The sequence below is a fragment of the Scomber japonicus genome, chromosome 17 (genome assembly GCF_027409825.1).
Source record: "Scomber japonicus isolate fScoJap1 chromosome 17, fScoJap1.pri, whole genome shotgun sequence".
NCBI classification, from domain to species: domain Eukaryota; kingdom Metazoa; phylum Chordata; class Actinopteri; order Scombriformes; family Scombridae; genus Scomber; species Scomber japonicus.
Genome location: NC_070594.1, coordinates 19,342,986 through 19,370,933, shown reverse-complemented (window position 1 = coordinate 19,370,933; position 27,948 = coordinate 19,342,986). Strand labels below are relative to the sequence as shown.

The 27,948-nt window shown below is 39.0% G+C and overlaps 1 protein-coding gene across 1 annotated transcript in view; it reads left to right on the top strand.

Moving 5' to 3' along the window:
* Window positions 1–27,948, top strand: part of otofa (otoferlin a) — a 75,660-nt gene that overhangs the window by 8,220 nt on the left and 39,492 nt on the right. Inside the window, exons 3-5 of the mRNA XM_053336698.1 lie at window positions 11,132–11,220; window positions 23,630–23,729; window positions 27,298–27,497. Of these exons, the coding sequence (XP_053192673.1) occupies window positions 11,132–11,220; window positions 23,630–23,729; window positions 27,298–27,497 (389 nt within the window). The remainder of the gene's footprint in view (window positions 1–11,131; window positions 11,221–23,629; window positions 23,730–27,297; window positions 27,498–27,948) is intronic.

The window sequence follows — 27,948 nt, the reverse complement described above, 5'->3', positions numbered from 1 at the left end:
TGTTTGTTTAGTTTACAAAAAGGATGTCAAGAGATTTGAACTATATACAGACAAAGCAAGAGGGATTATTATGCAAACATAATGAGTGTGAGGATATTCTAAGTGCTCGGTCTGACTTTTTAATGAGAATCTTATAATTACGTAACACAAAATTCTGAATCCCATGACTTTTTCATAGCTTTTTTAGGGCGTTGTGTGTTTACAGTTTCAGGACCAGTTTCACAAAATAGCCTCAGCAAATCACATTCACATTTGACTGGTTTCTGTAGTTCTCTTGTAGCTGTGGACATTCTTGCAGCTTTTCACCACTAAAGTCCTCATCAACATGCTCAGTCAGAACTCAAGGGCGTGTTTTGAGAGTAGGAAGAAACCACAGTGAGGTCACACTTCCCCCGACTGCCCTGGTAATCAGCTTTGGGAAGTTAGTGGGCTCAAGTAAGGCGTATCTGTTATATGAGAACATATCAATATCAGAGTGAGGTTTTTAAACTAATATACATCATACAGTACCAAGTACAGCAGGATAGCCAGTAAGTCACCGCAGAATAAAAGACTCTTAAGACATAAATGTATACATTAGGTTGAGTTGCTTTTAGAGGTCATATGTCAGATGGTGCTTTACTGACCACTTGATTGTAACAGAGATGAGAAGTGGCAGTCGCCTCTGGACTAGACACTAGCTGGAATGTTACAAGCACTAAAAATAGTTTATGAACTTCACCAGTTTTTAAGATTCAGGGCAGCTCCATGGAGGTGCTTTCCCATCTCTGTGTCTACTGAATAAATGATGATCTGAACAGAATATTTTCTTTGCTAACTTAGAGTTGGGAGGAAGCTGGAAGCTGAAATATAAGCAGCCAAAATGAGGACAGTGGAATTTACAGTTGGTATAATGTATATAAACGAATGTTATGAGCTGTGGTTAAAATGACAAAACTGAATTAAACTTGTGCATTGATACGCACGCACGCACGCACGCACGCACACACACACACACACACACACACAGATTGCACACACAGATTGCACACACATAATTTCTGTAGAGAATGCCACATGTTTACTTTTGTCTGGAGAGGAAAAAAGCGTCTGTTTCTCTTTTGCTGTTTGTGTGTGTGATCATGTGCATCAGCTTGTAATTTCTCTGCTTTAAGAAGTCCCGTAAGGAAACAATATACAACACAAATACGACCCAAAGAGAGAATTAGGACCATACATATTAAAGTCTTGCTCTCACCCGTTCCCTGTTTGTTAAACTACACTGGCTGTAAAAAGGCCCTTGAAGTTAAAATGGAAGTTTGCATTGACACTGCTTGTTTTGTTAGGGAAATGTGACTGAGGACTGTTGCTTGCTACACCCACACTGACCCTTTTAGAAGCTAAGTGCAAAAGTGAACTGAAACGAAGAGTAACAGATGCCTTTCAGTCCTATTTTTGTTGCTACATGCAGGCTAGTCCAGATGACAAAATCTTTAATGTTTATGTGGACAGTAGTGTAGGTTTGAGCTCTGTAAAGACTCAGATGTTATATTTTGTTGAGATGTGTTTGCCGTTTCTGCTCAGTGCGATTTGTTATATTCATATATATGCTGTGTTTTTACTTTTCAATTTGTTATGTGTTTCTCCTCCTGTATTCCCAGCCTACTTTTCCTTCCACTTTTGCCTCCTCACTTGCTCTACATCATCCTTGTTAGCCCTTCCCTTTTCACTGTGTTTCACCCAGCTTCTTTCCCATTCTCCCCTTTTATCTCCTCATTCCCAAACCTTGCATGTCTCCATCCATCTCCCCACCTGCACGTCGACTTCTTGTTAGTTCAGTTAGTATTTATTCATGTGTATCAATTCAGTCTTGTGGGATACTTTTTTCTGTGTTCTGTCTGGCTCAGTTTTGCTTTTCTCCTGAGGTCAATAAAGACCATTCTTCAGTTCTTTGTCCTGTATTTACGTCCATCTCCTGCTTAGCTTTACGTTTCTTTGGGTACTGCACTGTATACAGTAGCAATGATGAGAATGTTTCTGCACTAGTGGACAATACTGCATTGCTTTGACAATTTTTTTTTCTAAGTAGTTTTGTGTTGGAAAGCTGAGCTCTTACTATTTCTATATCAAATGTAGAAAACGATTAGTTTGAGTTGTTCCTTTGCCATTTGTGCCAGAACATATTCGGTTGAATAGGAAGGCACCAGACGTACAGAAGGTAGAGCTTCTTTTGTTGGAAATAATAAGAAAAAAAGTCAATCTCAGCAGAAAAGTTCTTAATTGAGGGGTGAGTCCTATCTCCCAGCACAACACTGTCAATTCTCAAGGAGTTGTGTATTGTTCATTATCTCTGCACCATCTGGTTTCCACGGCAGAAACTGGGGAGATAATTGCAGTCTTATTAGATTTCACCTTCAAACTGAATGAGATTGAATTAACTGGATAAAGATGCTGGTACCTGGGTGCCACTCTATCTGAGAGAAGGAGGTGTTTAACTAAAATTACGATATACAAATCACACATGCTCCTCCATAAAAGTGAAAATAATCTGTTGGCATTCATAATACTGTATGAATTATGAAAACAGCAACAATGGGGTCTCTCTAAACATGGCCTGTGGGTGCCACAATCACTCACACTGTAAATATATACCATTATTCTGACTGAATGAAAAACTTCTGACAGGATTTATGTCAGTATGTCTGCAACCGTGGCATTTTGTTTGCGACATATTGTAAATTAGGCTGAATTCAATGGAGAGACATTGGAGCATGGAGAGTAAGTGACAACAGGGACAGACCATCCAATTGAAAAAAAGTAAATTGAGATTGGGTTGGGAGCGAGCATGTAGCAATGTCAGTGAATTGGATAAGTCGAGTTTCTCATCAGACCAGACTTTTCAGAGATGCTGTTTCATCCAAACCTTGTCAGGGTGTGTATTGGGGACAAAATATAAACCACTTGATACAATCCAATAGTTGAAATACAAAACAAAATTTTTACCAAAACTGTATTTAAAGAATTTCCCAATGTTAGTATTAATTGCAGGCTGTATTTGAATGTATTACTGTGTAATCTAGATCTAACTCACTCTTGATTGCTATGCAAAATCCATCTTCTGTGTATGCTGTGCAAAAATACTGTATGCTCAAGATTAGTTCACAGGCAGAAATAAAGACATAGAATAAGGCAACAGTGTTTTGAAAAAAAATAATTTGGGTTACAGTCTTAAATAATTGAACTTGGAGTCATAACATTTGCTCAAGCATGATTGTTTAGAGTTTAGACGATAGATATCACCAAAATGAGAGCTTTAAGGACAAAGTTGTTACATAATGAATAAAAAAAACCTCATGGGACAAAAAGGGGGAAAGAAAGAGGAGAAAAAAGCAGAATAATAAAGTGTCAGGGACTGTATGCAGATGACTGATGTTCCGGATTCAATTATTTACAGTTGCAGGGGTGAACTCTTTTATGCTGAACATGACAGCAAATCCAGAGAACACAACGAAACACTTTTCTCACCATCCCAAATATTGTATAGCATATGGAGCCAGCTGCTAAAGCCTACTATAATGAGAAGGCGGCTTCCACTGCCTGTTATAGCAGTCCACCCTTATCTCTTTTATCCTTTTAGAGCACATCTAAGCCCGCAGAATCCAAGCGTGGAGGTTTGCATTTCATAAGATCACAACAAGCTTGAAACGTAGCACGAAAGAGAGGATGCAGCATACGGAAGGTTCTCACGGTAAATATAACATGAATCTACCAAACCTTGTCATCAGTAAGTGTGTCTTTGGAGCAAATAGTTCATAATTAATCAGACATGCTTCCATCCTCTGTGTCCATGGCAACAGTCATAAGATATCACAAGATGATGAACGGGGGAACTGAGGATGGCCCGGTCATTCAACCGCTCGCCACAGTGCCACAGCGTGAGATCACAGCAGTAATAGCCACTCTTCAGTTGAGCATTTAGCCCCTCTGATAGGCCACCATGCCCTCAAGGCTTCCGGTTGGTGAGATCATACCTGTCACTTTTAATGAGGGGCCTCACGCCGCCAATTAGACTGTGTACTGTATCATACAGTACAGAAGGTTAGAAGGGGAGGGGGCTGGAGAGCAGTATCTAAAATAGAACTTGTGGGGGGGGGGGGTTTCTCATTTTTCTCATTGCAGTGGTGATTGTTTTTCAAATTCACTTTTTTTCTTAGCCACATAGTCTGTGATACATTTCAATAAAGTGAGTCACACTGAATGTTATATTAGGTGCATTGCAGCAGTTTTACATCAGTCAGTGTATGAGGCACAGAGACTACTTGACAGATTCAAACCCGAGCTGTGCAGAACTGTGAACAAAGCAGAATATGAATACAAAGTTCTTTGTTTCTCTTGTACTTCTGTGTATTTAAAGCCCCTGCAAATTCCCCATAGACATTTTTGATTGAGTTTTGGTGGAGCTATGCTGGAGGTTATGTTAGGTCCCCAAACTCATTCTACTAATGAGAAAAGGGTTGGTCCACAGCAGACATTTTTACCTGTCATAGTAAGAAAAGCGCAGGTAAAATCAGTGATGGTTCTCTCTTCTTTAAGTATTACAGTCAGACATCAAATTGTGCCATTATGTGTCAGGAGCCTAAAACTGAAGCCGCTAACTGGAACTCAGTCATCATTCCTTTAGTCATTTATATATAATAAAATCAAAATGGCAAAGTATCGTCCATGAAAAAGGTCCATGATTGATTGATTGATTTAATCTAAATCAAAGCTGTCAGGAATGTATGGAAAATGATTGGCTTCTTTTCTAGTGGATTAAAGGGGAAATTTACTCGTCAATCTTAAAACATCAATTTTTATTAAATATGCACAGGGAGTGACTGTAGCTGTGTCAAGTCTGAGAAAATCACACCACATTTTCTAATGAAACCCTTTGCTACAAAGATGTCAGCATTTAATAAACAGCAAGGATGGAAGATGTTGTTGAACTGCATTATAAGAAGTTTAGTGTTTTCTTTGGAGCTTGTCACAGGATACCTCAGTCTGTATTGCATCAGTTTTACCTTTAGAGAAGAGCAATACTAAATTGTTGGTGTACTCCTTTAAATATCTTTATATACCAATGTATCAACTGATTACAAGTATACTTATATTTACTTCTACACTACAGGAATACAGGAATTTATGCCAGCCTTTTTATAAGTGAACTTCATAAAAAAAGAGTCCCTGTTATTAACAGACACGATACAGACACGTAAGAGATAATGAAAGAACAACATGCACTTTTTTCTTAAATAGTTTTATTTAGCTGTTGAGTAGATCAGATGTTGACCTTCTAACAATTTACTCTTCATTGTCCCATTGCATTATGTTTTGGAGGTAGATGTTACATGCTCCATCAGCTGTGTCCACTGTTATCTATTGTTTGAAGAAGTGTGCCACTGTCTGTAGGATCTCTATCAGGTGATGCATTGGCACTTAAAGGTTGAATATGTAGAATATTTATTAAAAGCTATATTTTTTTTATAATAATACAGCCACAGGGCGTTTTGAGGGGTACAGAATGAAAGTATTGCTTTTCCATAAAAAAAAATATTTAGTCTGAATTAATATTTTTAAAATTTTTTGACGGTTCGACAATGACGTTCTGACACGTTCTGTGTACATTGTACCAGCCAATTAACGGCCGGAATTGCGGGTTGCCAGGGTTGTCTGTTGTTCCGGTGCAGCTACTGTAGGCTGGCACTGGGTGAAATGGAGTTGTAAACAAACACCACCATGTTGGACTCACTAAAACCAGCGTTTTTTGCTCTCAAGTACAACTTTTCATCACAAAACTTCGAAGGTAAGACAGACTATCTGTTAGTTGCTGTAAATAAGTGGTTGTTTACCTTTGTATGCTGCTGGTTCACTGAGTTTTTAGCGCAATAATAGTAGTACTGTTGAACTCGCCAGGGTCTTAGCTTTCATATGAGATGCTATTTGTTTGTGTACCATGAAGTATCAAAACGGTAGCAATGGAAATGTGGAGAGTGGGTTGACTTTCTGACGCTATTCGGATTTTGATATTTGATCATTAACCTCTTAACGCACGCTGTTCCGTTCACGGGACGGGACGGATGTTAGGAGGTAGCCACACGGTCTTCTGAATGTTTTAAACACCAACCCTTAAACATATATACTCATGCCGTACATTGTTGGAAAGCTTAGATTGTTCTGATTCATTCAAGACCACTCACGACTTATATGGTTGCTCACAGCCGTAATAGTATTACCGATTAGCTCGGCTAGCCACTCAGCTAAGTGAGAAAAGCTATAATGCCTACATACCTTCAAAGTCTTCCCTTTATCCACAACGATCATCTTATGACCCAGGACTTTCTGTACAGCTCGCCAAGTATCCATTCTTGTGAAATATGAAATCCGTTTTCATAAAACCGGAATATTTTCCTCAATATGTCCATGTATTTAGTCCAACACGTAATGTAATAACACAAATAACAAACCATATACGGTCCGTTTACGTAATTTCCTGACCTGCGCGTCCATCTCAGAGTACACGTGACTAGATGTTTACGACCGTGAGCCTCTTCTGATTCTGACGACACCACACACAAGCCAATCGGTGTTTAGGATTAGGCAGTACATGCAGAGACATTGCTGCTACCCCCACTGGCGTTACAATGTAATGTACCTCGGTGGTTTCAAGTCAGTTACAGCGAGGGTATGTTCGCTTCCTGTTTTCAAAATAAAAGCACCAACTCTATCGTTATGGTTTTCTTAATAATAAAAGGCAACGGGTGTTTTATTTTGTGAAAATGACCGGAAGTGCGTTACTCGCTACGGCTAACTTGAGTGGCTCCGAATTCGCAGGAGCAAAACTTTAAGCAGATGTTATTTGGACAAATTAGCGTCACATTGTGGATCTAAAGGGCTACTTTCTAGCTTAAAAAGGTTAGACATGTGGATAAAGTGGTATGTTTACAGAGTTAGAGCTAAAATAAAATCCGGCACCGGACCTGGCAACCCGACTGCTGGAATTACTTTTTGGTTGTTGCGATTACGATCTCGAGACATTAGATGGCGTTGTTCTGCTCATTCTACATATTCTACCTTTAAATTTATCTCCAGTTTGTCACCTCTTTTATTCTCCTGAACTATTGTTTTTATTTGTTAACAGGAGCCTTATAGAACTGGATTAATGTGTCTGCCCACAATGGTCACCTGGCAATATAGGCATCCCATAAAGATTTATTTGGGTAACCATGACAATGCTCAATCAGACATAATGAATATCCATAAATTTCATCTGTTGTGTTTCACATAATGACTTCATCCATTTAGCAGGCTGATATAGCATTGCCATGTGCTTTTAAATGAGTTTAAAATGTAACATTATGCCACCAGAGGAGGCAGATTAAAATGTGTAATTTGGCTAAATCAGTCATCATTTCTCAAAATTGTGTTATTAATTAATTTCAATGGTACCTCTTAAATACATAAGCAGAGCTGAGTAAAGTAAATTGAGTGTGTAGGCAGTTATAAGCTTTTATATATTTAAATGTGTCTTTTATCTACATTTACTTCATAAAATAGAGTGTGTTTGAGACAGATGTGAGTATTTTGCAGCTAATGATGATGCAATATGGCCCCTTTTTGAGTTTTTAAAAATGCAGAGTAAATATTGCAAGTGTAGTGCTGTCTGGTTGTTTGATTTGTGTAACCCTGAATCCAAATTCCCTTTGTTTGTTAACCGAGCTATTACACTTATGAAACTTGTGCACAGCTGAAGCGTACTAAACCGCTCCACTTTCTCACCTTAATGGATTTTCTGCTCTCATTTTATTTGTGTGCATTGTGTGGGTACTTAAACCCTGAACACTCTAAGCACTTTTGTCTTTCATGCTGGTATAAACAGTGTACTCCTTCATTTCTGTTGGTTCTCAGTATGTCTGTTACTTCAGAGATACAGTAAGTAGTCTTGGAAATGATGGCTGAGAATGTACATGAGTGAAGCGCTGAGACACACATAATGTCTTTATTACAAGCAGAGCCTAGTTAGTACATTTGTGTTTTGGGTGTCATTAAAATGAATGATTTTCTTACTCTGGGGGGAAATAATGTGAATGCCCAGTGTGCCCAGAGTTGGATAAACAAAGCATAATCGTGTTTGGAGTTATCTGTGTGTATCATTCGAGCTATCGCGTGTGTCATGCGCTGGTATGTGTGCGTATAGCTGTCATTTCCTCCATTAGATGCTTGTGTTGTCATCTGTGGAACATTAACACCATGTTGAGGCCTCTCATTCTATCTCTCTGCTTTTCAAACACACTGGATGTGATTTAGTTGTAAATGAGATGTGGTATGGGTGTATAAGCCGTAATCTTAGCCAGCGAAAATCACTCTGAGGCTTTGTGAAGATTGAATGTTGCCTGTGAAACGCAGCTAAATAAGAGACAGCAGCACTGGTCATGCCTGGCTGAAGTCTGGGAAGAGAAACACAGACTGTAAGGCCCCTGGGCAGAGAGTGATAGTTTAATGCAATACATACACAGATTTTCACAGATCCTTGAAGGCAGGTATACCATTATGGATTACAATCGCAGGTGTGGAACCCCAGGATTCGGTAATAGGACAGACCTGATGGATCGCTCGCCTCACAGCCTGCAGTTTTCTCCTGAATGAGGGGCCAATATCAGCAGGGGGTCAATGAGTTTTAAATCACCTGTGCAACCCTTATAGTTCTACCCTCATCCAGTACATCCTCTTTTCTTGTGGTAATAGAGCTTTAGAGGCCTATCACTAATACATAAATATCAGGTTTTTTACTCCCTAATATCAGTATTGGCATCACCCAAAAAATTCAGTGTCGGTCAGGCTTTGGCAGTGCAGCACACAGGGAGGTAGTTGATTTACTGAATGTGAATCAACACAATAATTCATCATTTTAATTCATAATTAAAGTAATTGTTGATGAATGAATATCTTTTCCCTAATGTAAAGCCAGTAGCAACAAACCTGGAGGGAGTTTTAGGATTCATTTCCCCACTAATTTGAGCTTTAATGAGAAGTTTATTTAAAGGTCCCTGTGTGTGTGATAGACTTACCATGCAACAAAATAAAGCTGGCACTCAGAACTTTTGTTCCTCCTTTCTGGCAGTTAGACTCTTCGCTCTTACCCAGGACTGCAGCTCTCAAGCGCACCCTAAATGACAGGTACACAGAACATATTCTTTGATGGCCCACCAGCCTAACAGGAAACTACTGTAAGCATCACACAAATTTGATCCATTCGGTCCTGTAACATTTGGAAAGTCTAGAAGAGCTGCACAGTTAACTGCCAAATAGCCAGCATGGGAAGGTCCCGCCTGATTTATGTGGTGGTGATAGGCTTAATCAGCATTGTGTGAGCCCAGACAAGGGCAAGGGCTTGAATTTAACAGAAATATACTTCTATCTAAAAGTTCTGAACTGCAGGTTTACATGGCAGACCATTTTACCTCACGTTGGTTCCTGTGGCTGCCTGTTTAGAAAGAGGAGATAGAGACTTTGTAACAATAATGAGTTCAGGTTTTATAAACATATTATATGGCTGTGTCATAGTCTTTTCATGACTCTGTTACTTTTACACTTTTAATAAATTCAAATAAATAAGAAAAATAAATATAGAAGTGATATTTAAAGTCCATTAATGAGTTGTCTGACTGAACGACTGACAGACTAAAACTCTGCTATTAATCATATTCAGAGTTAAGTTTGTGTTCATGAAGTCTTTTTACAGAGAGAAATGTATTTTTACTAGTAATGAGATGAGAGAAAGCACCATACTGAGTGTCTGATCAGCCTGACAAGCCAATTAGTGAAGACATCACTGAAAAGATTTCTGATGAAATTGTTTGAAACAAAGACACAACTACTCTTTTTTTCCTCTTCTTGTCAAAGCTGCATGAAAGGAGCCACCAGAAACCTTTTAAAACTCATATTTCAGATTTAATTATAGTGAAAATGCCGAAGGAGAGTAATCAGTCAAAGCTGGTTTCACACGTGGCCTTTTCTCAGGGATATCCAACAAATTATCTAAAATTCATTACCATACAGATTTGCTTGCCTGCTGCGTTTTCTTGTTTTACCTTATAGCAATATTCCTAGTTGGTGCTATACAACCTGAAGATGTTTATGGTAATAAATAAAACAGTGTGGTGTTTTAGTCCCTCCAGAAAAACGGATTTTTTAAAAGTCAAGGACACTTCAGAGGTAAGGCTGTAAGGCTTCAAGACTTCAAGAAATACCATTAAAAAATAACATTTTGGAAGCACACTTTCCTGCTTTTTACTCAGTTAGATGATAAGATTGATACCAGTCTAATATTTTTACAGTACATATTTAGCTTGGCTTAAATACTGAAAACAGGGGGAATTTTTTTTCAGAGATGGGTAATATAAAGAAACATGTTATTTACATTGTTTGGTAATAAGATTACAGTTATTAATACCATTAACACTCTGATAATTATTAGCCTCCTGGTTACTCCAGTCTTGTTTACAGTACACATTGTGGCATACAGCTATGGGGCGGCTGTGGCTCAGGAGGTAGAGCGGTCGTGCTCCAGTTGGAAGCTTGGCAGTTCAATTCCCGGCTCCTCCAGTCCACATGTCAATGTGTCCTTGGGCAAGACACTTAACCCCAAATTGCTCCCGTTGCTGCGACAATGGTGAGCAGGTTGGCACTCTGCATGGTAGCCCCTGCCATCAGTGTATGAATGTGTGTGAATGGGTGAATGAGATGTGTTGAGTGGTCGTAAAGACTAGAAAGGCGATATAAGCACCATTTACCATGCTAATGTTACAGACTTCTAAACCGACATACAGAGTTGGGTGGTGTGTGAGAACAGACTTCATCAAGTTTGAGAATTAATAAAATGAATCATTTTAATGATCAAACATTAATGTTTCCTGCTCCTAAAATTGACTGCTTTTCTACATTATATTTAGATAATGTAGAACATGGCATGACAACATGGCATCTTTCACAATTTTCTTTATATTTTATTAACAAAATTAAGTGATTAATGATAACTATTGATTAATTGATAAATAATATAATAATGGTTTGCAGCCCTACTATGTTCTAAACTCTTTATCTTTGTCCTCTTCAGACATTTCGGTGGCCAATTGCCAGCAGGCTGGATGGAAACGAGATGCTGGAGATCCAAGTGTACAATTACAGCAAAGTCTTTTCCAACAGGTAAGGTGCACTACTGCTCCCAGACTCTCCTAAAACCACACTTATCACACCAAACAGGATTTCACAGTTATTGGATTCAGTGCCCTTCCTGTCACATTCTGTGACCAATTCACAATGACACACTGGGTGTGTTTTTTTAGCTGAAGGAGAATAAACCTTTATTCCCTGGGGTTGTTCCTAATTGACCCAATTGTGTGGGTAAAAGTCTACAAGCCACAGAGCTGGTCATGAATGAGTTTCACATCAGGAGCGAGGTGGAGGTAATGAAACCGCAGTAGATCCTCTGTAATGGGTCTATTTGTCACTCTGTGCTCTCCAAACAAACAGATCATGAAAAACACACATGATGCTGTAGTGGACAATGCAACTGGAATCTCATTATTTACAGTGTTTGTGTGTGTGTGTGTGTGTGTGTGTGTGTGCGTGTCACTCTAATCATTTCAAACTAATCATTTGTGAGGAAACTAGTTATTGTAATTAAGTCATTTAAGTACAGTAATTCTCTATTCTCTTTATTATCATCTTTTTGTTTTTCGTATCATCCTTCTTTCCCTTGAAGTATATTTTCCACTGTAGCCAGGAAGCCTGTCTGTCCCCCATTACTGTAGCAAATCCAATCAGATTATTACAGCTGCTGCCTTTAACTGGCTGGTTGATGTGCCCAGACTGCATCGCCCACACAGTCATTAGACCTTAGTATGCTTGTTTACATGTGTCTTAATAGTTTATCTGTGTGGCCTTATCTTGTCTGCCATGTGTGCATGTACTGTAATTGTGTGTGTGAAAGTGTGTCATATACAGTAGGTGGTAACATGTTTCCCATCCACTTAAAGATAACGCAGAGCTAAAAATTGACACGTGTGCAGACAGATGCTGCATGATGCATCAGTTCTACATCAACACAGCTCTTAACTGCTGTCATCATGATTTTTCTGGTGGCTGTGTGCAGAGGAGGGAAACAGAAACAGGAAAAGAATTTCACAGGCAGACATGACAATTCATAGAGTGTCAAAAAACCCTTTTTTCTAAGGGTTGTCATTTTCTCCTACCAAGTCAGTAGAGTGTAATGTATAAATTGTATACAGTATATATTAGGATTTAGATTATACTTTCAGGTTGTACACAAGAAACAACTTTACAGAAGAAAAGTAGCCTTTCATATATTCAATACCTTATTTTTTAGTTTAGTATGGTCTTTTATTTTTTTTGCACTATGAAATAATAGTAAAGATCAACAGCACACTCAAAAGTCAAAGTTTTTATGGTGTACACACAGACTTTTTTGTACTTGCTTGACCGGGTTGTGATTTTCTATACTTTTGTCCCCAAGTCAGTCACATACCCAAAGAATAATAACAGCATGACATTTTCAGCAAGAGTAGTACAGAGTAAGACATTTTTCTGGCTTTGGCACAGGAAGAGGACGTCTCCATAAAATAACCTCCTTTGATTGGCTTGTCATCTTTTTAACCACTTAACATACTCCCCTATTTTTTATGTTGTTAGCCTAAACGACATGCCCAAGTTGTGAGCAGCACAGATCCCACACAGTTTGAGACTCGGAGATGTGTCTGGTATCATTGGAAAGGAAACACTCTCAGGATTCTTGTAAAATTGTCTGTGTGATTCTGTGACTTACTGACAAAGAGTGGCAGAGGTTACAATGATGGGGTTGTTTACTCGCCCATAGGTTTGTCTTTACAATGACATGTGTACAGACATTCAGGGACCTCTCAGCAGGATATAGACACAATGAGGCCACAGCCACAGGTCTTGGCTTCATGCAGTCCAAATTGGAGTCAAAAGACCAAAAGATGAATTTTTCAGAGTTATTTTTCAACAGGTATGTCCATGCGTTTTCCTTAGGTCCTTTTTGGAGACTCCAAATGGACACTTGGTTACCAAAGCTGTATAACCACAATCAAGCACCTATAACTTCACAACCCCTTTGCCTACAATCAAACTCTTGGTCTCTAATGAAAGCTGACGCAATATTATTATTATTATTATTATTATTAAATATTATATTATTATATATAACCATTTTTTTTGGCCATATCTATCTATCTATCTATCCATCCATCCATCCATCCATCTATCTACCTATCTAACTGACTGACTGACTGACTATCTATCTATCTATCTATCTATCTATCTATCTATCTATCTATCTATCTATCTGTTTATTTTGGTATAAGTCATATGTCAAGTCGAAGAAGAACCAACCGTGTACCAAAATGCAGAGTGCGTAATGATATATGGTTCAACTCTTTTACGCACCGGGCGCACGCCGGTTATGCTTGGAGTTTGTTTATGGACAGCCAAACTTGATAGCTTAGTGTCATACACCGTTGGAAACCTCAGACTATTGGCTAAAAGGTTATCTACTTCATTTCACCGAATATTTCCATAGGCTGGAACAGCTGTCAATCAAAGCCATGTCGTCATTGTCGTCGGTCACATGTCCTCATTGGCTTTGGAGACATGTACTGCCTAATCCTAAACACCGATTGGCTTGTGTGTGGTGTCGTCAGAAGCAGAAGAGGCTCACGGTCGTAAACATCTAGTCACGTGTACTCTGAGATGGACGTGCAGGTCAGGAAATGACGTAAACGGACCGTATATGGTTTGTTATTTGTGTTATTACGTTACGTGTTGGACTAAATACATGGACATATTGAGGAAAGTATTCTGGTTTTATGGAAACGGATTTCATATTTCACAAGAATGGATACTTGGCGAGCTGTACAGAAAGTCCTGAGTCATAAGATGATCGTTGTTGATAAAGGGAAGACTTTGAAGGTATGTAGGCATAATAGCTTTTCTCACTTAGCTGAGTGGCTAGCCGAGCTAATCGCTAATACTATTACGGCTGTGAGCAACCATATAAGTCGTGAGTGGTCTTGAATGAATCAGAACAATCTAAGCTTTCCAACAATGTACGGCATGAGTATATATGTTTAAGGGTTGCTGTTTAAAACATTCAGAAGAACGTGTGGCTACCTCCTAACATCCGTCCCGTCCCGTAGACGGAACAGCGTGCGTTAAGAGGTTAAACCATTGAAATGGCTGTCAACACCAGACATTCTTGAAACATTGAAACACTGGAGAGGACAGCAGCCATTCAGATGTCCAGAACCAATCTACAACCTGACACTTCATTTATGTCTTTCTTTTATGACAAATCCAAACACGGAGCACTCAGGCCAATCAAAAAAATATCATAAAGCATGAAGTTACTGTCATAACTGTGCAGTTTTCTGCACAGAAATGATGGCAACCACTGATACATGTGGGAATTAGAGAGAAAATAAGTAAGAAAAAAATAAGGGTTTCTTTTTTTAAATCAGATGCAATTAAGAAAACTTTGTATCTACTCTGTCCTCAATAAGACCACAAGCTCAAACACAGATGCATGAACACAAGCTAAATATACACTCAGACTAATGTGTGCGCATAAACAAGTACTCTTGCAAACACATACACACACACAGCATGAGACACATTTAAGTGGGTTAAATAATTTAAAGTGAGTCACTGGTTGTGTTGTTCTCACACCTGCTCCATATGTCCACAGGCTGCGCCATTACCAGGGTAACTGATCTGCCTCATCACTGCAGAGACACCAAAACACTGTAAGGCCAGTGTGTCACACCCTGTGACCACAAGCACGATCACATTACGATGGCACAAAGAGAAAGCAGTGATGCATGATGGTCTCTGTGCTGAAGTGGCATATAGACCATGATTTATTATCAGTTTTCCCAAGCAGCTAGAGATATGGTTCTATTTTCTGGAGTACACTGTATGTGAGTGACTACGCACTGGAGCAAAGAGGAGTTGATTATATATTCAAGGCTTCCACCCCGAGGTTGGCGACTCCCAGGCTGGTCCACACAGGAATTTCAGAGGGTCCTTGGATTCATTCATAATTCATAAGGATACCACCAATTTTTTTGCAGCAGGCTCACTGCATGATTAGCCCTGTTACTGTGTCCCAGTTCATCCTTTGAAGTCTGCATTTGTAGCCTGAGTACATCAAGTGGTTGACAAGGCTGTTACAGTATATTAAAACATAACAAATCAGCTTGCACCATTAGCTTTGGTCTCTGTGAAACTAATTTTGTAAGGAGATGCAGGCCTTCATGTCCTGTGAAAGACCTTCAAAGACAAATGGTAATATTTCCCTTAGAGAAAAATGTGATTGCAGCTTTACTGAATCAACTGTTTTTAAAGTTTGTGTTTAGGAATCAAATACATTTTTTGGGGGGATCAAATCATGAGACTGATGACCAAACTCAAACGGAAACAGGATACTTAAAGATTGAACCATCTGTTTTTTGCTACTGAACCCACCAGTTCATGATGAATAATAAGCACATTAGGATGAGCTGAGAGTGTTGGTTAAAGTTTTCAAAAGTCATTTAAAAGATGACACTGATTCAACTGGCTGGCTGTGTTTGGGCAAGGTCATCCTGAGTTTCATTGCAGCTAGTGTGGTGCCTGTTGAAAGCTTTTTGGTTAAAACAGACTAAGAGCAAAGCAATAAAGCAGTGTAATGAAATAAAGCAAGGCCTAATTATACTGGGACATAGAGCTCATTCAGTCACAGTGTAAAATGGGAAGGATTGACTATTCTAATGCTATTAAAACAATTCAGGATGTGAACAAGTTTGAGGTTCCCTGCTCTATATGATTGTTTTCAAAATGAGAATACATTACATTCATTTACAACGTGACTCATTTTTACAGAAGAATTCATCCATAAATCAAAGGATGAATCACAGCAGCATTACGATGCAGAACTTGGATTATTATCTATTGCATAATATAAGTTATAAATCCTCAGACAGACTGTAACATTTCACCAGAAGTGTTGCTCAGTCAGTAACTCTTAGTTTTTTCATGCATGCTATACTATGTCATTTTCATCAGCATGGCTCCAAAGAAGAAGTACTTTGTGTCAAGACAAATTTTTAGTGGAATCCTTTGGGTTATTTTTTTAAAGGCCCAATATGTAACATTTTCACATAAAAATGTCTAAACAGACCTGACCTATGTTATATATTTGTTGAACTGTGCACTTAAGTTATCCCAAATGTTTTCAAAATGTTCAAACCCATAGATATCCTAACCAAATAATCAAGGTAATGGTCTGTTTGTTTATGATGCACTTTTTAGACCTTTGTTGTTTTTTAACTATATTTTAACCAGATGAGGGATTTTAATCATCAGATGTCAGGAACAGAGTAATAAACTGAACAAACGTTAGCAGCAGCTCAGCTCTCAGTTCCTCCAGAAGTCCAATGTCCATGGAACAGCATCAGAGAAACATAAACTTTTAATGTGAAACTGTTTTATTCAGTGTTTTTAATCACTGTCTGTTTGTTTTGGAGAGGAGACCATCTGGTAAAAACCTCCTGAGCTATAAACACTGAAGGAATCCAAACCAGGAGAAGTTGGCTGCAATGATGGCAATGTGGGTTGTTATATAATGAAGACAACAACTCCCATGATCTCACAGACTTCACAGTGTCATCAAACCTTTGATATTGTTTTGATTGAGAGACCCTAGCTGCAGAAAATTACATATTAATCAAATAAATGACATACATAATTGGGAGCCATCTGAGAGGGATGAAGATGAAGTGTTGGCTAAGCAGCTCACGGATTTGTTTGTGACACATCTGCACACACTGGGATTAAACAAGATGAGAAAGAAGGGAAGTCTGACTGTCACTGGTGTTATCTGAACATCAGCCTTGAATACTAAAAATTGTATTTGTTCTGCTCTGCAGTCGGAAGCACTGAAACAAACACTGATCAGTCAGAAGGTCACAAGCTGAAAGTTCTTCTCTGAAACAGCTTTTGAGCTACTTTGTGGTTTTCAGCTCAGTATATTAGACTTTTTAATAGCCTCATTTGACTGATTCTCTCCCATTTTATCCTTTACATGGGCTTATAGTTTTATTGCCGCTAGCTTCCTCAGAAATAATACTGTTAACAATTCATGGTGCCTGTTTCTCAAATGAATCTTCCTCTGTCTTTCTCCTTGTCTGATTTCACCTCTAAATCCAATCTTGTCCTTGCTATATCTCTTATTCCCTTTTTGACTTTCTGTTTATCTTTTCAGTACAATGGGTTTCTGTTTTTTATTTAGCCACAGGACATGAAATTGTAACTCAGCAACTGGGTTTTTTTTTTTAGACTGAGCAATTCAGTCTAGTCTGAAAATACAGGCTTACAAACATAAACCTGTTACTCCAGCTGGGAACAACAAACCCATTACTCCTTATTTTTTCCCCTTCCAACAATCTGACACTTGAATAAATAAAATCTTGGGTGTATTGTGTTTTCATATAATTCTTGATGTTTGTGTTGTCTGATGACATGGCAAAGTTAAAATGTCTGCTGAGAGCATGATGTGTTGATGGACACTGACAGCAGAAAGTAAGGTTCAACAGCTTTTCCTTTTGTCTGCGTTTATGTGTGTTTGTGTGTGTGTGTGTGTGTGTGTGTGTGTGTGTGTGTATAAAGGAGAAACACTGGGTTATTGACTGTGTCCGTGTGAATCAATAGATATTTATCCTTGTGTTTATCCTCGTTAAGTTCATATAACAGTGTGTGTTCACCGATGGGGGGCAGTGCTTGGCAGAGGCTTTTTCTCTCCCCTTCAAAGGCTGAATCATGCACCCCTGCTGTAAAATTTCCATTTCACACTGTCCACCAGCTGAGTTACCAGCAGCTGTGTTGGATTAGTGCAATCTTCAGAACAACCCTGTTTAACTTGGACAAAATATTTTACATTTCAAAGTTGCCCTCACCTCTTCTAGGATTCACCTGAGCCAGATATTTCATCATACTCAGGCTTCGATTTGCAACCAAAACTTTATGCTTACAAAGAAAAATAATACAAATTGAAAGGGAAGGGAGTTCTGAATTATGAAGCAGATGAAAGTAAATAGTTTGCAGAACTTCAATCAATAATGAATGCCACCTTTTGAAGTGTTAAAAAGTGAGCCAGAACATGATAGGCCCCGCTCAGCTCAATTATTCAGCACTTGTACACACGTTACAATAGCTGAAAGGAAATGACAGACCATTTGCTTTTCTAAGTAGCTCTGAATGTATTGATCACCACTGCCTGGTGAAGGAGCAAGTGGGTTATACTGCAGCAGGTTGGTATCATCATTGACATTGCTCAGAACTGCAAAGTTTCTATTCATCTTCAAAGAAAAAGTTTTCTGTACAAAAACATTAATATCCTCACAGAGTTTTGTTTTTCATTCTTGAGTCACGTCAAACCTGCAAAGTTGAGTGTGGAGTTATTTTGTGTTCAGTGTTCCTTCACACAGACAGATCTGTCAGCATCTCAGGGGAAGCACATATATATTCATATATATATGTTTAATAGCTAGGATTCAAAGTGAAGCTCTGGAAATCCAAATGTACCTCTTCATTACATTTTGATGCTCAGCTGACAAATATCACTTCACTTTGCACTGTGGGTTGAATTCATCACCAACGGCTCCAGAGGATGGAACAATGATAGGTGAGGATTGACGTGGAGATGAAGCAAGAGAGAGAAAGACTTATCTAGAGAGGGAAAGAATAATAGCAGGTGATACACATTGTGCGTTCTCTGTATTTGCCAGTATTGTTTTTCTTTGGTTATAAATGTTATAGGATAGTAGCTGCTGTTTTTTATACTGAGGTGAAGACAGTCTACAGTATGTGTGTATTTCTGTGTACTGTGCTCATTCACTCTTTTCTTCCCATAGTCCTGTTGGTACACATGATCCCTGTTGGTTTCTTCTGCCTATTGGTGTGTGTGTATGTGTGCATCCTAAGTGGTAAAGCTATTGATTGTATGCCCTTGTTTTATGATATTATCACTCCCCAAGGACTTATATCCAGCCTGGTGATTGTTTGTCTAATGACTCACTCTATTTGAATATGTTGAATCATGCATATCAGGCATGCACTGTGTGTGTGTGTGTGTGTGTGTGTGTGTGTGTGTGTGTGTGTGTGTGTGGGTGTGGGTGTGGGTGTGTGGGTGTGTGTGTGGATAGAGCATGTGTAGTGACCATTATAGTGGAAATGACATATGGCTGTAGCTTGTTGCGGGCTGCATTGTATGTTCTTTGTATGTGACTGATTGCTTGACGAACAACACACTGTTTCAATTATTCAACAGCTCTAATTGGCTAGCTGAATGGGGACTGTACTGGGTTTCTTCCCACTATTATGATCTGTGAAGGATTCCTGGGTAGCATAAAAATTAAGTTCCAAGATCTCATTCGGTTGTGTGTTCTTTGAGAAAATACTTACAAAAAAGCAGCTGGATTTAACAATTATTTTTATATTTACCCAATAATGATAATAATAATAATAATAATAATAATAATAATAATAATAATAATAATAATAATAATAATAATAATGATAAGAAGAAGAACAACAACAACAAGAAGAAGAAGAAGAAGAAACTTTACTTTTTGTTGTGCCTTTCAAAACCAGAGTTACAAGATGTTTCACAATGTACAATGACATAAAAACATATGAAAGATAGAAAATAACATAGAGAGTTAAAACAGATAATAAAACATTATAACTTTTGAATAGACATGAATTCACTGAATCAGCTGATCTGGTATTAAGGGAGTTTGTTCCAGCGTTGGAGCTGAAACAATAAAAGCACGATCCCCTTTTGTTTCAAGCCTGGACTAAATTTGTCCGGACTTTTGTCTGCATTTCATTCTCTGATCTGGGGGGGCCTTGCTACAGAATTAGAGGTTAAGAGTTTTGAAATGTAAAGCAAAGCCAGACCATGTAGGGATTTAAAAGTAATCAATAGAATTTTAAAACTAAATGGGGAGCCAGTGTAATTCAGCCAGGAGTGGAGCGATGTGTTCCCGACTTCAAGTGTTTGAAGAAGCCTTTCTGCTGCATTCTGTACCAACAGTAGATGGACAACTGCTGTATCATTTAATTAAATAAATAATGAATTGCAGCGGTCTAAGCAGGAGTAAATTAAAGTGCTGATAAGTTGTGCAGCTAAGTTTTTGGGGAGCATTGGTTTGACTTTTCTGATTTGTAAAAAGACTCTTAGGGCCTGATTTACTAAGATCCCAAATAGTGGGTACTAAATTGTGTGCACAATGCAAAAGATTGCACGTTTCGTTTGCGTGTGTTTTGCAGGTGATCTACTAAGAATAACTGCATAAATGAAAACAGGTGCAACAGGGTGGAGCCAGAAGTATGTAAATGAGGGTTTTGCGTGTCTGAAAGGAGAGTTTGGACGAGCAGAAAATGAAATGTGATCAGGTTCTAGTGGAAGAGGTTAACAAATATATTGAGTTATAACAAAAACAAATATTACCAGAAAAACCGACATACAGTATGGGAGAATATTTGTGACAATGTCAATTCTGTTAGTAAAACCAAAAATATTCCACTCCAAATTATTAATACAGGTGGAAAAACTCCTGTCCTGTACGTATTCTGTCATTGTGCCTCCGTCTCCTCCTCTCCACAGTGACAAAAGTCATCTGTGCGCAGTGCTCAGCTGGTTAACACCTGCCCTTCAAAGGTATTATTTATAGATGCAGTTAGCGTCAGTAAAATTACCTTCAGGTTTGGTAAATCACAATGCGTGTGTTAAATAACATATGTGCATTTTCTCCTCCCTGTATTTTGCACACTGGGGTTGAAACGCCCCAGATTACATTTTCATTATGGCAAACGTACTAAATGGACAGCGTGTACTATCTTGCTCTAGTAGATCAGCTTGCACATTTTTTGCAGGTGATGTCAAGTTTGCACATGTTTTTACACGCAGACCCTTAGTAAATCAGGCCCTTAATGTGCTGATGAAAGTCAGGGTACTGATCAAAAACAGTTCCCAAGATTCTAGTCTGCTGTGTTAGTTGTTAGTGGTCCAAGATGGAGGGTGGCACAATTAGAAATGTGATCAGGACCAATAACCAGAACTTAAGTTGTATATGTATTCAGTTGTAGGAAGTTGGAAGTCATCCAGTCCTTAATGGCAGCAAAGCATCAGCACAGAGTTATGATTTTGAGGGCTAAATGAGACATATAACTGGGAGTAATAATGGGAGTAATAATGGTAGGACACAGGGATGAAATAGTTAATAACATGGGGCAACAGTTACAAACTGAACAGTATGGTGTCGAGGACTGAGCCCTGTGGGACCCCACATGACATGAGAGCAGTTGAGGAACTTAATTTGTCAACAGTGACTTTGAATATACTGTTAGATAAGTAAGATGAAAACCAGTTTAGAGCAGTTCCACCTGGGCCAACCCAGTTCCTAAGTCAGTTGAGTAGAATATACATGATCAACTGTATCGAAACCTTACAGTTGTATGATTATAGATTTATTTGTGGGGCTTCAGAATACTGTAATGGACAATATAGCACCATAGTTACGTTTATGACATTACTGAAATAAACCATTGAAAAAGAAATGCAAGGAATCTCAGTGAGGCTGTCCCAGATTGATACAATAAAATGGAAGCGCATCTGTGCCATGAGAAAGCTCTTTCTATGTGAATTGGCCATGACCTCTCTCTCCAGTTCTCCATCCCTCCCCCACCATTCAATGAGTGCTGAAGACAAGAGGATGTCATGTCCACACCCCGTGCTGCTCTGATGAGTTCCCCCCTCCGGTGCATGAGATCAAACGCCCCCTGCTGGCTGGTATAGTGTTGTGTGGCTCCATCCAAGCCACTGTTTCCAATTTACAGAGCCAGTGCTGTGTGTGAACATTGGATTTTATTTCCAGCATATACTCAGAATGGACAGCTATTGGAGAGTGAAAAGATATTTGCTGAATTGACAAAAAATATATTGAACAATCTTTCCCCAGAATTACTGACTCTACCTTTTAGAGAAGGGCTGGAAATTCCTGCCTAGTGCTGAAATGCATTGAAAGCTTTGGTGAATTGGCTGTTTGAAATGTTTGCAGTCCTGAATTAACCAGCTTTCTACTACAGAAATTTGTAAATGGTCTGTCACAAGAAAGATTTGAAGGACTTTTTAAGATTTTTGGCTACCTAACACCTTTTCACTAGGAACATTTGGAGTCAACCATATGGAGCGACAAAATAATGAGCTGAAAGTAGTTAAATATGCAAAAAGGCAGCAGAGGATTCCCAGTGGTTTCAACAGTATTAGCAACTTTCACAGTACAGGCAGTAATTTAATCCAGGTGTTAATACGTCTTAATAGAGTTTTGTTTTTTTGTTTGTTTACTGTGTTGCTGTGATAGTGGTGCACAGCAAGCAATCAGGCATCTATTACAGTGCTGTACAACCTGTACTAAGTCACAAAGGACCAAAGACTGCTGCTGCCCTATTACACTTCTAGCTCTACTCCAATCAATGAAGTTGAAGAGTCCCAGAGCAAAAATGTCAAAACTGTAAGTGGGTCTAAGTGTAACTTGTTTGACCATTTCAACAGAGAACAGTGCAGCAGTACATTTATACTTTTTGTGTTTAATTAATGAATTATCTGAAGTATTAATCCTTAGGATGTTGTGTTTAATTTTAATAACACAAAGAGATCCCAGAATACCCTTTGAAACCAAACTGAGTAACCTATCTACTATGCATTGCAACACAAGGTTTGCAGAAATTCATTTGTAGAGGAGAAACAAAGAGAAACATGAATCCAATGGCGGTGAATTTTTGAGAAAGTCACACCAGCTTATTAGTAATCTGCTGAGTCAGTTTATTAGCAATTCAACATTTATCTTTGTCTATGTGTGCACTGAAGTTTTCTGAAAATGACTGATATTTCCATCACCATGTGTAAAGAAGCTCAAACACAACTCAAATATACTCAAAGTCTCTGTGTTACTAGTAAAAATGTTTTAAATTTGTTCATCAATTCCCTGTATAATAAAGACAGGATGAGGGTTGAGTTAACAAATTTACACCATTCATAGTTGTCAAAATAAGAATGACAAAGAAGAGACATATGGTGCAAAGGAGGAATGATTGACAGTCTGTCTGTTTGAGCTGATATCTGTGTCCTTTGAATTGCTCTGAGGTGCGACATGCTGTACTGAGCTGGCGACAAAGCCAGTATGGCACTTTCTCAATGTCTGTCACAGCACATATCCTTCAACACCCACAGCACAGCAGTCTATCCATGACTCTGTCACATTACCCACACTCACCTGCACACAGTGAGACAGAGTGCTAGGGAACAGATGCTGTTGCTGAATAAAAAAGTACCATTTGTCAGTATTTCTCCTTTACATTCACACTGAAGCAAGAGATAGTCAGCAGAGGAGGAATAAAGGACCAACACATAATGTCATGTATTGATTGTATTGATTTCTGTTTACGAGTGTGGCTCTCTGTTGGTGTTTTTCTGCAGACTGGTGGGGACTTTCTGCATGGTACTTCAGAAGGTGGCTGAGGAAGGACACCTAGAGCTGACTGACACACTCATCGACGATAACAACACATCAATAAAGGTAACGCTAAACACTGCTCTCATACTGGGTGTCAGTAACCAGCCTACAGGGAGGTGGAATGCCACTTACATGTGTACAGAGAAAAGATGTGTCTAATGAAGCTGTTTCAGTTCTATAATGACTGAAGAAAGAGTTGAATCTAGTTTTTGCATCTAGTTTAGTGTTACAGCTGTTATGAGAATTTTACTAAATGATAAAATATGATGATAATATTACACTTATATTTGCTAGGTAGTTGGAAACATAACTTAATACATGCTAATGTTGATCCGTTTCTGCTGGTTGTTAACATGTTCTCAAGATCAACTTTGGAAGGTGATAATATGTATGTTGCGTTTACAGTTTCTTGTGTTCCTCCCAAGTGGCCACTAAATCAATTAACGAGGCCTTAACAGCAGCTACGGGAAGATTACATCCAAAGTCCAATATCAGTGAGGCCCCACTAAATCCATCATTCATTCTTTTTTGTTTTACTTCTAGAGGGTCGTGGGGGAACTGGAGCCAATCACAGTTGACAATGGGCAATGGGCAACAGTTGACAATGGGCCTGTCCAGGGTACACCCTGGACAGGTTGCTAGTCAATCACAGGGCTAACATATATGGAAACAAACAATAATTCACACTTGCATTCACACCTACTGTATGGTCAATCTAGAGTCCCCAATTAACCTAACTTGAATGTTTGGCCTGTAGGTTGAAGCCAGAGTACCCACATAGGCATGGGGAGAACATGCAATCTCCACACAGAAATGCCCCAGCTGGCCAGTGGGTTCAAACTGAGAACACTCTTGCTGTTAGGTGACAGTACTAACCACTGCACCAACATGCTGCCCACTAAATACATCAGTACAAATGCTGTATAGCTGGCGGAGCTGAGCTCTTATAGCTGTGAGAATAAATTTGGGAGAAAGTCAGTGTGATGAAAAGCTGGGACAAGCTTATGCAAAATATATACAGTATGTAAACAGAATACATTTATTTTTCGGTGCAAGTGCCTGTCATAATTCAATCAGTTTATTGTTGTAAACTGATATGACTCACCTTGCAGCAGTAGAATTTAAATGAATTTTATTCACCAATGATATGCATTCACCAGCAAACAGAGGAATGTAAAATAGAGAAATCAATCTTCCAATGCACCTGCAGCAGTGGCAATAGAAGAAGTAACACCAGGCCTATAAAAGCACAGGCATTTCAGACCTGCACATCAACAAGGATCTGATAGAAATATAACAGCCTCAGTCTCACCCGCTATTAACATTAATCTATGTTCTCTATTGATTTGAAATTGTGTTTAGGACAGCTAGTGAGAGAGTAGCTCATTAGTGAAGATGAGTGTGAGGATGCAGTGTTTTTTAATGTGAGAATGAATGTGTATCTATGTTGAAATGAGAGCAGCACAATAGGATGTCTGAGGGAGAGCTTAACCACTCATTTTAAAACACCCCAGGTTACAGGATTGTGTTAGTGGAGCTGGGAGTGCTGGTGTGATGTTGATGACACAGCATAGGAGTGCTTTAGGGCTTCACGCACACACACACACACACACACACACACACACACACACACACACACACACACACACACACACACACACACACACACACACACACACACACAAGAACACACACACACAAGAACACACACGACAGGAGAATTTCAGTACTGTACATCTCTGTAGCAAGAAACTAAAGCTGCTATAACCTGAGAGCTACACTTTTACTTACAACTGCACACGTTTGTGGTTGCTATAGCAACAAATCTAAGTCCTCATGGACTACAGTTATTGCCTTGTGAGGAGAAAAGGAAGGGGGTATCACACAGAGAGCGGGAACGAGAGCCCCCATGGCCCTGTGTATATTCTCTTCTCATTTATCTTTGCCAGTGGAATGAATTGGCCACTTTGTAATAAATATCAGGCCATTGTCAGGAGGATAATATTTGTCCCAGCAAGACTGCCCAGTAGACACTTAAGACAAACTGCGGTGTCAACTGTGTTTCTGCCCTGGATTAAACTAAAAGTTACTGTCAATCCAAAATCTCCTGCAAAACACCAGAGAGAGGAGATGATTTATAGCCCTGTCAAAGTTTGTTTCCTATATTGACAACTTTTTCTTAGCAAAATTAAATGCAGCACAATAGACTTGCCAAGAGTAAGTCATAAGTTGCTTGTTGATTTAAAATTAAATTTGTTTCTTTCACTACAGGTTTGGTTTGTCTTATGAATACCCTGTCAACATGATTATGTTAATATGGTGTTACTGTGTGTTGAGTTCATCAGCTAAACCAAAAAGAGAAATTGTAGTGACTTACAGGAATGTATATTGTCTACACTAATCCAACTGAGAGGAATGAAGCATCGCGTTAGTTCATGGAGGATCCAAAAGTCATGCCCCATCAGTAGTCGGGACTTCTAATCAGTCCATTTACATGTCTCTCCCTACCAGTGGTGGATTTTGATAGGGGTGACATGGGCAGCCACCCAGGGCAGCATCTTACCAGGGGCAGCACAGGGTGCATACACCAAAACAAAACAAAAAAACAATCCGTTATCTATTGCTTATTTGCACGTCACATCCACTGTGCATCAATTAACCTTGCTGCAGTGGGTGCCCTAGTTCTAGTTTGTGAACTAGCAGCTTCTACCTGTGAAGGTCTCCTACACTGATCCAATGCTGCCACTCTCACCGCTGCTGCTTGCAAAGCTTCAGCTCCACCACTCCAGCCTTCACCTTTCTGGTTCAGGGTCTTAACATGACTCAAAGGTTAAACTGGAACTCAATATCTTGCTTGGGGGATCTCTGCCTGCGCTCCTTGTTTTAGCTTAGCTTAGCTCTTAGCTTTATCATACTGCTTGACTAATTCAGGGATTCTTTTTAGAGCACCAGGCACCAGGCAAACTGTTATTCTAGAGTGCCCTCGCAGCTGAGTGGTTACAACACATGCTGTATACCCACAATGTCCCTGGTTCAAGTCTGGCGAGGGACCTTTGTTGCATGTCTTACCCCTTCCTATCTCACCCCTTATTGTCCCACTCTCCAATAAAGACACAAAAGCCCCAAAAAATATTTAAAAAACAACTGTATTTCCATTTGTTGCAATAAATGGTTCAATCTATGATGAAAGTGTTCCTGATTAAAATTCAGTTACAATAATAATTAGGGTCTATTAATAATAACAGTGACTAAAAGTAACTTAAAACAGATCATAATAATAAAAATGCTCATGGCAAATAATTGATAGGACACAAAGTAATAGTTTATTTTAAAAGAACTGACATTGAAAGGAAAATGTGGCATAATTTAGCAAATTTAAGGTCCTCAGCCTTTATTAAAACAATGTCTAATTATCTTGACAGCTGAAGGGGTGGACAGTAGATTATGCCCGTCCTGCAGCACACTGTCTTTCATAGTTCACTGATTTGTTTCAGGGACATTAGTGGTGCTTTGACTTTGGGAGTTGTAGTTTTGATACATTTTAGAAAAATAACCTTAACTCCAAATGCTCTGAAGTTATATAACTTCACCCAGAAGTTAATGTTAATTGTCATCAACTTTCCCTTTTCAGACCAGCATTACCATTGAAATCAGATACCAGCCAATGGATGGCACAGTGGGTGTGTGGAGTGACGGGGAGTTTCTGGATGTTCCTGATGACCGTGATGGGATATTTGCTTTTGAGACAGACAGCTTGCTGTCAGGTCAGAGCCACACATCAGGGACATCTCCTGGACGTTCTTTACAGGGATCCATACCGACCTTCAGAAAGTGAGTCAAACACACAAATTATTTCCATGATGACTTTATTTTATAACATTAAAAATGAATTACACAAAATGTATAATACATTTGAGGAATCCCCATGGCTATGAAAAAACAGATGTTCTTGTTTTATCTATATGCTCAGGTTTTAGAGAGATCGTTAAGAGTAATAGCACTACAGGGGCTCACTAGTGAGAAAAAGACCCTTAAATGGATTGAGTTGAGAACAGACAGAGCTATCACACATTCATGGGACCCCATGCTGTCCAGCTGATATAACATCTGTTACTATATGGAGGGAAACATTTAGGAGTCCTGTGTTGAATGACTATGGGCATACTCCAAAGAACTGATGGACAGTCACTGATGCTACAAATACGCAGTTAAGAGAAAATTCTATCATATCAGTCATCATCCGTGAGCATCTGTGAGTATACAAGTGCTTAACATTATCTAT